At 67.4% G+C, this 11,492-nt stretch overlaps 1 protein-coding gene across 1 annotated transcript; it reads right to left on the bottom strand.

The window, feature by feature from the left end:
• Positions 1 to 179: 179 nt before the first annotated feature.
• Positions 180 to 8,413, bottom strand: RAPGEFL1 (Rap guanine nucleotide exchange factor like 1). Its single transcript, XM_077788304.1, has 15 exons — positions 7,984 to 8,413; positions 6,064 to 6,142; positions 5,301 to 5,451; positions 5,128 to 5,225; positions 4,223 to 4,335; positions 3,885 to 4,052; positions 3,706 to 3,803; positions 3,449 to 3,571; positions 3,178 to 3,356; positions 3,006 to 3,096; positions 2,301 to 2,351; positions 1,977 to 2,064; positions 1,821 to 1,885; positions 1,503 to 1,557; positions 180 to 717 (listed from the first exon to the last, which is right to left on the bottom strand). The coding sequence occupies exons 1-15, from the start codon at positions 8,411 to 8,413 to the stop codon at positions 593 to 595; spliced, it is 1,914 nt and encodes a 637-aa protein (XP_077644430.1). The 3' UTR covers positions 180 to 592.
• Between the last annotated feature and the right edge of the window lie 3,079 nt (positions 8,414 to 11,492).

Raw genomic sequence — 11,492 nt, forward strand, 5'->3', positions numbered from 1 at the left:
CATGTTTAGAAGGTCAAATGTTGGCTCGGCGCTGCCGCCATCTTGGGAAGGTCGGCTCCATCCCCCGCCCGTGACGTCACTGACAGCGAGGCAGTGACGTCACTCCCGCCATGACCTCAACCCCTAGCGTGACGTCAGAGACAAGTGACCCCAACCCCTAGCATGACATCAGAGACAAGTGCCGGGACAGACTTTTATTGGGGCTCCCCGCCCCATCCCCAGCTTGGCTTTTTTTTTTTTGGCTTTTTTTTTTTTTTTTTGCCTTTTTTTCCTCCTTTTTCTTAAAAAATAAATGTACAATTCCGGACAGCGGCGGTACAAAATATACACGTCTGGCGGGGGGAGGGCCACACATACAAAAATAGAGGGGCTGAGGGGGGGACATGGCCACCCCCCTCCAGGGGCCCCTGTGCCCCAGCCAGGGGAGGGGGCAGGGGGAGAGGGGTGCGCCGGGGCGGTCCCCAAACCAACCCCCCCCCAAGGGTGGGGGCAGCACCCAAGGGCCGGGGCTGGGCAAAGTGCGTCAGTGCTGGGGGGCTCCGGGCCCCCCGGGGGGGTGCCGGGGTTTGGGGGTCCCGGGGTGGGCCCCCCCTCACTGGCTGCCAGGCTCCAGCTTGTAGGAGAGCTCGAAGAGCAGGTTCTGGTTGTCGATGACGCGCAGCTGCCGCACGTAGGCCTTGGTCTGCAGCTGGGCTGGGGATGCCTCCAGCTCCAGGCCTGGGAACGGCCCCAGAACAGGGATGGAGGGATGGGGTTGGGAATGGGAATGGAGGGGATGTGGGGATGGAGGGGATGGAGGGGATGTGGGGGATGTGGGGGATGTGGGGATGGAGGGGATGGAAGGGATGTGGGGATGGAGGGGATGGAGGGGATATGGGGATGGGGGGGATGTGGGGATGGAAGGGATGAAGGGGATGGAGGGGATGGAGGGATGGAGGGGATGGAGGGGATGTGGGGATGGAGGGAATGGAGGGATGGAGGGGATGAAGGGATGGAGAGGATGTGGGGATGGAGGGGATGTGGGGATGGAGGGGATGTGGGGGATGGAGGGGATGTGGGGATGGAAGGGATGAAGGGGATGGAGGGATGGAGGGGATGGAGGGATGCAGGAAGGAAATTGGGATGGCAACATGAAAGTGGGGATTGAAGGACAGAAGAGATGCAGGGGATGCGGGTGAAGAGACAGGGACGGGGATGGAATGGCCACATGGGAATGGGGATGTGGGGACAGGGATGAAGGGATGAAGGGATAGGGATCCAGGCATGCAGGGGTGCAGGGTGAAGGGATGAGAGACGAAGGCGTGGATGAGGGATGGGCATGCGGGGATTTAGGGATGCAGGGACATGGACAAAGAGGTGTACAGGATGCTCTGGCCACATTCCCATCCCTCAGGGCCAGCACTGCCGGTTCAGGGCCGTGTGGGCCTCCCCTGCAGTGCCCCCCTCACCCCTGCAGTGCCCCCCTTGCCCTGGCACTGCCCCCTCCCCGTCCCCCCACTCACAGAGGGGGCGGCTCCGGTACTTCCGCACGGTTCTCACTTTCTCGGCGATGCAGTGCTGGGGCACAGAGAGACCCCAGAGTCAGCCCCAGCCCCCCGAGACCCCACCCCATCTCCTCGGGGACCACTGACCCCTCCAGGAGCCTCCTGCACACCCCCCACCCTCAGGGACCCCCCTGGATCCTGTTTGCACCCAGGAGACCTTGAACCCTCCCCCAGAGAGCCCCAAACCCTCGGGGCAGGGGGGCTCCTCCAGCCCCTCAGGGGAGTCCCTGCCCCCATCCTGGGGGTCCCTCTGCCCCATTCCCCCTGAGAACCCACCAGTTTCTCCACGTTGACCAGCCCGTCCAGGAGGGTTTTGCTGCCTTCATGCAGGAAGGTCAGATCTGGGGGAGAGAGGGGGTGATGGGGGGGTCTCGTGGGTTGTCAGAGGGACCCAAAAACCACCAAGGGGAAGCCCCTGAGACCCCCCCTCACCTTTGAGGATGAGTGGCACAAAGGGGATGAGCGGGGGCTTCATCTTGGCCAGCACCTCCCGGTAGGTCTTGTGGTTCCTGCAGGGGTCCTGGGGGAAATGGGGGGGTCAGACTTTAGGGGGTCTCCCCAGGGGTGCCCTGGATTCTCCCCCATGCTGGTGGCCATGGGTATGGGGCTGGTGGCCTGGGGGAGAAGGGCATGGACACCCCAGGACATCTTGGACACCTTGGGACTGTCCCCTGCTCAGCAGCACCCCAAACACCCCCATGGGAGGTCTGGGGTCCCCCCACAACACCCACAACAGCCCCCACACCTCTTACCCACCGTCAGGTTCTCAAACTTCCGAAACAGATTCTTGAATTTCCCTGGGAGCTTCTGGAAGACAAAAATGGGGAGAGGGTAGGCAGCATCCAGCAGGACCAGGGAGCATCAAAGGGGAGGGCAGGAGCATCCAGGAGGTGCTGGGAGAGCCCAGGGAAGGGTCCGGGAGCATCTGAGGGTGTCCAGAAAGGTCTGGAAGCATCCAGGGGTGGTCTGGGAGCACCCAGAGGAGTCCTGGCAGCACTGAGGTGAGGGGGAGAGGTCCTGGAGGCTTCCAAGAGCACTCAAAGTAGGGTCTGGAAGAACCCAGGAAAGGTCAGGGAGCAGCCAGGTGTGGGCACCAGCATCCCAAGGGTCCTGGGAGCACCTGGGCAGTGCCAGGGAGCACCCGGGGGAGGTCTGGGAGCATCCAGAGAATCCTGGGAGCACTGGAGAGCAGGGTGGGAGCATCCAGGGGCAGTCCAGGAGCACCCAGAGAGGTTCTGGGAGTATTGAGGGGGAAGGGAGCTCCTGGGGGGTTCCAAGAACGCACAAGGAGGGTCTGAAAGAACCCAGGAGGGGTCTAGGAGCAGCATGGGAGTACCCAGGTGGTGTCAGGCAGCACCCAGGGATGGTCTGGGATCACCCAGGAAAGGGTCAGGGAGCACCTGGGGGTGTTCAGAAAGGCACGGGAAGATGTTGGGGGGTCAGGGGCACTCCAGGCCTCACCTCCCAGGTGAGGCGCAGGCGGCTGACGGCGGCGTTGTTGAGGCCGATGATGATGGCGTAGAAGGAGAGCATGTCCTGGTTCTGCTTACAGCTGGTGGGGGACAGCGTGAGGGGTGGGCTGGCCACCGCAGGGACCCCCTGGCGGCCCCTCCCGTGGTTGCCCCCCACTCACATGGCAGCGATCTTGATGAGCTTCTTGAGCAGGTGGGCGCGCTTGCCCAGCCCCTCGCAGAGCAGCAGCTCCGTGCCCACCCAGTGCTGCACTTCGCTGCAGCGCTGCAGCAGCAGCTCCAGGTTCGCCGTCTCCCGCCGGCCCCGCTCCCCGTGGAACACGTAATCCACAAATTCCAGCTGGTGGTGGGGGTAGGACACACACAGATTCCATCAGAGCCCCCCACCCCACAACTTCCACAGTGCGGCGGCTCCCGCGGGGCCCCCCGAACCTCGTGGATGCAGCGGAAGAGCTCCCAGTGGAAGGCTGTGAGGTGGTTGGCGACGTCCTCAGGCTCGGCGCGGTGGATTTCGGTGTCACCCGGCACCACCTGGATCTCCTCGGGCAGTGGCACCTGCCAGGGGACACCGGACGGGGCACTCAGGGCCGGGAGGGTCCCCCCGGCTCTGCGCAGGGAGTGATGGCGCTGCCAGGGCCGGGCGGGGGCTCGGGGGGTCCCTGTCGGGGGGTCCCCACCGCGGGGCTCACCAGGGAGTCGAAAGTGTCCCTGGTGCAGGCGAAGAGGTGGCTGTTGATGCCCAGGGTGGTGAACACGCACTCCTCGCTGGGCTGCAGCACCGCTTTCTCTGCCGCGGGGCACAGCGTGGGGGGTCAGCACCGGGCGGACCCCCCAGCCCTGCCCGCAGCACCCCCGGCACCCCGGGCACCTCCGGACGAGGCCATGGTGACGAGGATGAGGGCGTCCCCGCGGGTGCTCTGCTCCTCCGAGTACTGGAGCTTCTCGGTGACCGAGGCCAGGATGTCCTGCACCGAGGCCGAGAGGCGGCTGCGGATGGTGACGTACGAGTGGTCGGGCATGTACACGCGGCAGAAAACTGGGGAGAGGGCGGGGGGTCAGCGCCGGGCACCCCCACGCCACCCCGGGCACTGCCCACCGGGGAAACTGAGGCACGGAGCGGGCCTTGAGCAGACCCGGAGAGAGCACGGAGCCTGGTGGGTCACGGAGGGGACCCCACTTCTCCTCAGCTCCCCCACAGTCACTCACTCTCGTCAGAACCCCGAAATGCCACCCGGGTCTGCAGGCAGGAGTCGATGCGTCGGAAATGCCGGAACAGCGGCTTCACCTGCTTGTTCGGGGGGGGCGTCTCGTCGGCCACCCTGGGGGACGGGGGGGGCACAGGACAGGGCTCAGGCAGGGCCCCGGACCCCGGGGCTGCACCCCGAGACCCCCGGGGTGCCCCAGCAGTCCCCACCAAGGGCCTCGCTGGCAGCAGGCGGGGCGCAGGGAGGGCAGGGGGGCACACCGAGGATGGGCAGAGGGAGGGCAGGGGGCACACCGAGGGTGGGCACAGGGAGGGCAGTGGGGCACACCGAGGGTGGGCACAGGGAGGGCAGTGGGGCACACCGAGGATGGGCAGAGGGAGGGCAGTGGGGCACACTGAGGGTGGGCACTGAGGCACATTGAAGGTGGGCACAGGGAGGGCAGTGAGGCACACCGAGGGTGGGCACAGGGAGGGCAGGGGGCACACCGAGGGTGGGCACAGGAGGAGGCTGGGCACGAGGGCGCAGTGGGGAGGGGTCCGAGGCTGCACATGGCGAGGGCACAAAGGGTGGGGGGCACAAAGTGGGATGTGAAGGTGCAACCAGGAGGGCACCAGGCTGGGCTGCTACTGACCCCTCCAGCCCCTGGGCACCCCAGAGAGCCACAACTCCGTGTCCTTCTCATGGACTCTCTGACCCACAGGGACCCCCAGGACTCTCTGCCCTCCCCAGGGACCTCCTGACTCAGAGGGACCCTCAGGACCCCCTGTCCTTCCTGGGGATCCTCTGTCCCACAGTGACCCTATAGGACTCCCTGCCCTCCCTGGGCACCCCTGGGTGGGTGACCCCTGGTCCCCCCGGGGACCCCTGACCCCAGGCACCCCCAGGACCCCCTGACCCTCCTCTCACTTGAGCTCCACAGTCTCCACGAGCTGGTGCAGCTTGATGATCTCGTCCTCCAGCTCGTGGTAGAGGGATGTGTCCTTCATGATGAGCAGGTAAAGCTCCTGTGGGGCGGAGAGGGGTCAGGGCAGGGACTGCAGGAGACAGAGTGGGGGGACACGGCGGGAGGGGACACCCACCTTGATGACCTTCCCAGCGCTCTCCTCCTCCTGCAGCAGCCCCTTGTAGGTCTCGAGGAAGTGCAGCAGCACGGCCAGCACCGCCCGCTTGCGCTGCAGCCCCGACCCTTCCTCCCAGTGCGCCGGGGGGCTGCCCGCCGCCAGCACGAAGGTGGCACTGTCAAGGAGGTGCCACGGCAAGGAGGGACCCTCGGCCAACCCCCAGCACCCGCTGCACCCAGGGACCTCACTGAGGGGTGGTTGTGCCCTCCCTGCTAGCACCACGCTGCCCACCTTGCACCCAAACCCACAGCCCAGCCTCATGGCACCCCAATCCCCTTCTTGCTGCTTCTGTGAGCCCCCCCAGAGCACCCCTGCTGCCCTCCCCATGTCCCCTTCTCCTTGCAACCCCTGTGCCCAACGTTTTGTCACCGTCACGGCCACCCTCGTGCCAGCTTCATGGCACCCTGGTGCCCATGCTGGTGCCCTCCTGGTTGCACCCCAATGCCAACTCTTGTGCCACCACCGTGTCCCCTTCACGGCCCTGTTATGCCCACCCTCTCTGTACCCCAATACCCTCCTCATGCCCAGCCTCGGACCCCTCCTCACCCACCCCCATGCCCACCCCCATGTCCCCCTCGTGCTCAACCTCAAACTCCTCCCCACTGCACCCTCCACACCACCCTTGTACCCACCCTCACCGAACCCCAGTGCCCTCCTCATGCCCAACCCCGGACCCCTCCTCACCCACCCCCGTGCCCACCCCCGTGCCCCCCCAGGATATTGCTGGTGCAGCTGCTGCAGGAAGCGCTCGGTGGGCAGGAACAGCGAGTGGGTGAGCACGATATCATCCAGCAGCGACTCTGGGGGGACAGGGGGACAGGTGTGGGCAACCCCCTAGAGCCCCCCGACCCTCTGAGGGGAGGGGAGCGATGGTAATTTGCAGGGTGACACCGGGAGAGGCCGAGCCCCACGCGAACCCCCCCGCGCCGGCGCTGACTCAGGGCCCGCTCCCAGCCCCGGGGCAGCCGGGCCCGGCCGAGCCGGTGTGTGGGCAGAGGCGCCGGCAGGGCGGGACCGGGGCCTCGACGCCCCGGCACACCCGGGAGCCCCGTGAGAGAGCCAGGCCACGGGCACAGCAGGACATGGCAAAGGGAAACTGAGGCAGGCAGCTTGGGGCACGCCGGGCGGGTGCCACAGCCGGGCTCTCTGGTGGCACCACCCTGTGAAGGTGTTTTGGCGAGGCCAGGTGAGCCGAGGGCCCGGTACCGGCGTCTGTGCCCATCAGAGCCGGCATCAGTCACCGCTGTGACCTTTGGACGAGGCACCGCTCCCTCGCCTGGCACCAGCACAACCCTCGTGCCCACGCACCCCGGGGATGCTGTGGTGGGAGCCCAGAGCCCTTCCAAGGCCCAAGGACCTGAGCCACGGAGGGGCCATGCAGAACATCCCCCCAGTCAGCCCCAGAGCGTTAACCCGGTCACGGATCAGTGCCAAGCCAGGGCAGAGGATCCCCTGACACTCCCACACCGGGCACGGCACCCACGGGGCATCAGCTGCTGCCGAAAGCAGGCCACACAGTCTGGGGCACGGGGACGGGCAGGGGCACCAGCAGCACAGGTACACAGCCCCCAGTTTTTCCAGCCCCCTGCCCTGAGTGCAGCCCCCTCCCAGGTTCTGTCTGTGGGCCAGGAGTTGAACACTCCCCCCCATCCCTTCAGGCTGCAGCCCCCTCCAGCCCTGCCTCAGTTTCCCCATGCCTCTGCAGTACTCACACTGTACCCCAGACTCACAGGGATGTTTCCCCATGTCGGGAACCCCATGCTGGCTCCTTCCCCCCTGCTCCCTGCCAGCCCGGGCACCACCAGGCCTGGCAGGGTGCTTGTGCAGGCAGGACCTGGCGCTGCCAGTCCCAGCTCGCCCCTACCCGAGGGCTCCTCTTGGTGGTTGCACCCAATCCCGGCCCTGGCATCACTGGAGCACAGGGCTGGCAGTGGCCTGGGGTCCCCAACGCCCTCTGGTCCCGGCAGCCGAGTGGGATTGGCCAGGACAGGGATCCCCGTGGTGTGGGAAAGCTCCCACCCACCTGCACCCAGCCTGGCTCCCGCCCAGCTCTGGCACCGAAACCACCCCGACACCTGGGCACGGGCAGCCACGGCGGGACAGCACCGGGAGACCGGTGCCAGAGGAAAGGGGCATCCAACCGCCCCCCCCCCTCCACTGCAGCTCCCATCCGGGCTAATTTTAGCACCAGGACGATGTTAAGGACCATCCAACCGGGAGGTGGATACTGCAGTGACTGCCGGTGCCCGGCCACCCCCGGCCCCCACCGAGCTGGCGCTGCCATTGAGCCCAAATCTCCTTGCCGGCCCTTCTGCCGCGCTGTCTTGCCAGGGGAGCCCCTGCCCACCCCACAGATTCCTGCCCACCCCGCTGCCACCGACGCCCTGCCCCGGCGGGGACCCAGCCTTGACCTTGTCACCCCAACCGGGCGCCGCCGTGCCCTGTGCAGGGCCACCCGCCTCACCGGGCACGAAATGTCCCCCACCCCGCTTGTCTCCCAACCCAGCACCCACCAGCGCATCCCCCCCGCAAGCAGCGGCCGCCCCCGGTCTCTCCCCGCTCCGCCGCATCGCCCGCGATCCCCGCGCTCCCCACGCCGGGCACCCCCGCAGCCCGTCCCGGTGGTCCCGCAGCCCCGTACCTGCCCCGCAGCCCCTCCCGTGTGCAGCCGCCGGTAGCCGGTCGAGGAGCGCGGCCAGGAGCCGCTCGGGGGGCGCGGGCGCGGCGGGGGCGCAGCCGCAGCCGCAGCAGCACCGGGCGGCGGGCGGCGGCTCCGGGCTCGGCGGCTCCCGGTCCCGGTCCCGATCCCGATCGCGGTCGCAGCCCGGTGACGGGTCCTCAGGGGAGCGGAGCGGCGCCTCGGGCGGCCGGAGCTCCAGCCAGCGGCCCTCGCTCCCCGGTACCGGCCCCGCGGGCCCCGGCGGCTCCTCGGGGGAGGCGGGCGGGCGCGACAGGCTCTGCCGCCGCGGCGCCGGCACCGACCCCGGCCCCGGTACCTGCCCCGGGGGGGCGGCGGGGCGGACGGGCAGGTGCGAGCCCGGCTTCTTCAGCAACTTCTCCAGCGGCTTCATGGCCGCCCGGGCGCGGCGGCGGCGGCGGCTCAGGGGCCCATCGGCGGCGGTGGCGGCTCCGTTCGGCTCCGCTCGGGCCGCGGCACCGCTCCCCGCCCGCCCCGCACCGGCTGCGCGTTGCGCCCGCCCCACACCGGCCCCGCCGCCCGCACCGCCCCGCCCCGTTACGGCTCCGCCGCCGCCGACCCCGGCACCTGCCCGCCCCTTTCCCCGCACCGCCGCCGCCCCCGGGCCCGCCAACGGCACCTGCCCGCCCCCTCCCCGCACCACCGCGCTGGGTGCCGAACCCGGCCCGGGGATGCGGTGACACCGGCTCGCACCAGGACACGGTCCCGCCCCGCTTCCCCGCAGCCCCGCACAGGTGATGCATTACGCACCCCGCACACATCTCCCCGCATTCCCCTGTCGCATCCCCGGGGTCCCACCACGCACCCCTTCCCCCCGCACACCCTACAGCCTGGGGGGCACAGCCCAGAGCTTGTCACACACCGCAACCAGGGGGCACAGCCCCGCAGCCCCCTGCCCTGTGCCGCCTCACACCCCCGGCACAACCCCGTGCCCGGTTCCCCCCGCACACTCACACAATTCCCCCATGCCAGCCCAGGGGCACAGGGCACTGACCCTCCCCAGTGTCCCCTGCACGGGGGGCACATCCCCAGCTGTGGGGTGAGCCGCCCCCGGACATCCAGCCCGCTACTCTGCACCCTCCGCAGCGTGGGAAAAGGCCGGGGGTGGGTGCGAGATCCCCCACCCTGGCACCCCTGGGGCTGGGTTCCCCCGCGGGCAGGGTGGGCAGGTTGGGGTGGCTGCCAGACCCCCCCACTTCCGCCGTCTGCCGGGCTGGAACGGGCCCCGGCGTGCCAGGGCAGGTGCCGGGGCAGGTTCTGGGGCAGGTTCTGGGGCAGGGCAGTGTCAGATGTGGCGCTTGCCTGGGGCTGATCCTCCTGCCCCGCTCCCGCGGGGTGCTGAGCACCCACCCTGCCCATGCCTGCTGCCCCCAGCCCCACCTTGCACCCTCTGGACAGGCCAGCGGGTGCCAGTCCCCTTCTCCCGGGTCCATCCCCCTGCAAAACCACGGCCCTGCGGCAGCTGCGGGGTGGGATGGTGACAGCGGCCGGAGGGACACCGCAGTGACCCCATGGGCTTTGCTGGGCCCCACTGCCCAGGGGGTTCGGGTGGAGATGGAGGAACGAGGGTCCCGGCAGTTCCCGCTTTGTTCCCGCTTCGTTCCCGCTTCGCCTCCACCCGGCAGTTGCCTGGCAACTCCATCCATGCGGCTGCCGGAGAGCAGCAAAACACGTCCCCACATCCCCATCCCCGGCTGTACGAGGTCCTGTCGGGATGGCACAGCACGGCACGGCCCGGCTCTTCCCTCCTCTGTTCCCCCAGCCTCCAGCGTTCAGATCCCCCACCCCCAAAAACCCCACTCTGCTGAGCTCCTCTATCCCCTTTCCCCACAGCATCCGGACACGGGCTCTCGGCTGCAGGTGCAAATGGTGCTGCTGGCCAGGTTCAGCCATGCACAGAGGGGCTTCTCCTGGCAGCAGGAGGGGAAACTGAGGCACAGATACACCCACTCGCCACCCCCCAGGACCCCATTCACTGGTGGGAACGGGGATGCACTGGGCCACACGAGCAGGAGGGACCTGGAGCACTGTGCCACGCTGAGGGCAACGCTCCCCATGGGAAAGGTGCTCCAGATCTGGCCTGTCCCATCCCCTCTCCCCATGTCAGCACTGCTGGCGCAGAGCGAACTATTGGCTTAATTAATTTGCTGTTATTTCTCCTAACGAGCTGGGATCTGGAGCGGGCGCTTCCCTCGCTTGGCAGCCAGCGCATTCCCCCGCCCCGGCAGTGAGCCGGGGGTGCGAAGCCTCCAGGCACTGCTCAAAACAGACCGTGTGTAGGAGGGAAAAATTACACCCCGGGAAAAAAATCCCTCCCCAAGCCAGCGCCTTAACCCACTTCCCAGCTGCAGCGCTGGGAGAAGGGAGACAGGCATTTGGGGAAGGGGAGAACCACCATGAGATTGGGGCAGCTCCTCCACGAGTTCCCCGTGAAGGGCTGGGGCAAACCCTGGACCATGATCCTGTTGCCAGGGAGGGAAACTGAGGCAGTGGCACTGGGGAGGAATGGGATAGTACAGCAATGCGGGCAGGAAGGTGATGCCTGCTGCTGGTGCTCCTGTTGGAATGGCTCTGGGACCTGCACCCTACTCCCAGAGTGAGGGTAGGAATCGGGGAGACCTGACGGGAAGGGGAAAAAGGGGGTGGGATGCAAAGGGAGGAGCTGGGGTCCCTCAAAGCCACCCTTCCACCATGGCACTGGCAGGGCCAGCAGCATCCTGCCCCTGCCAAACCTGGCTGCAGGAGGGCAGAGCTCACCGTGGTGCTCCATCCCCAGGGTCAGGGTGTAACAGGAGTGGGGTACGAGCCCCCCACCTCCATTTGGTGTGGGCAGGTGGGCGGGGGGCTGGCAGGAGGCTGCGGCTGCCGAGGCGGAGGCAGCGTGCCACAAACGTGTGGGTGGCAGCTCCTGCACCACCAACACAACAGTTGGTCCTCCCCCGTGAGCCAGTGAGGCTGAGGGAGAGGAGGGGGCTCACATCAACTCCCAGAGAGACAAGGGGCTCCCTCCAGCCCCACTACTGGGACAGAGCTGGGCTGGGGATGGGTGGCAGCTGCTTTCAGGGATGTGGGGGTGAGGGTGGCTGGTGCCAGGCACAGCAGAGGCGTAATTTCAGTCCCACTGTGAGCTCCTGAGAGAGGCAGAGCCGTACCTAGAAAAGCAGAGTGGCTCCTGGGAAGGGAGAACGGCTCCTGGGGAGGGAGCAGTTCCTGGGACACAGCAGAGCTGGCACTGGTCCTGCTAGGGAAGCTCAGATGGACACTGTCCCTGTGGATATCAGCCCCAGGAATGGCACACAAGAGCTGTCTGCTTCCTAAAAAGCTGTTAGGGATGTGTATGCCACAGAAAAGGAATCCAAACAAAACCAAAACCCCAGCATGGAGGTGTAAGGTCCAGGATTTTGGTTGTGTGACCAATGCATCAATGACACATGGTGACCTGAAACACGAGG

Source organism: Lonchura striata, chromosome 25 (assembly GCF_046129695.1).
Source record: "Lonchura striata isolate bLonStr1 chromosome 25, bLonStr1.mat, whole genome shotgun sequence".
NCBI classification, from domain to species: domain Eukaryota; kingdom Metazoa; phylum Chordata; class Aves; order Passeriformes; family Estrildidae; genus Lonchura; species Lonchura striata.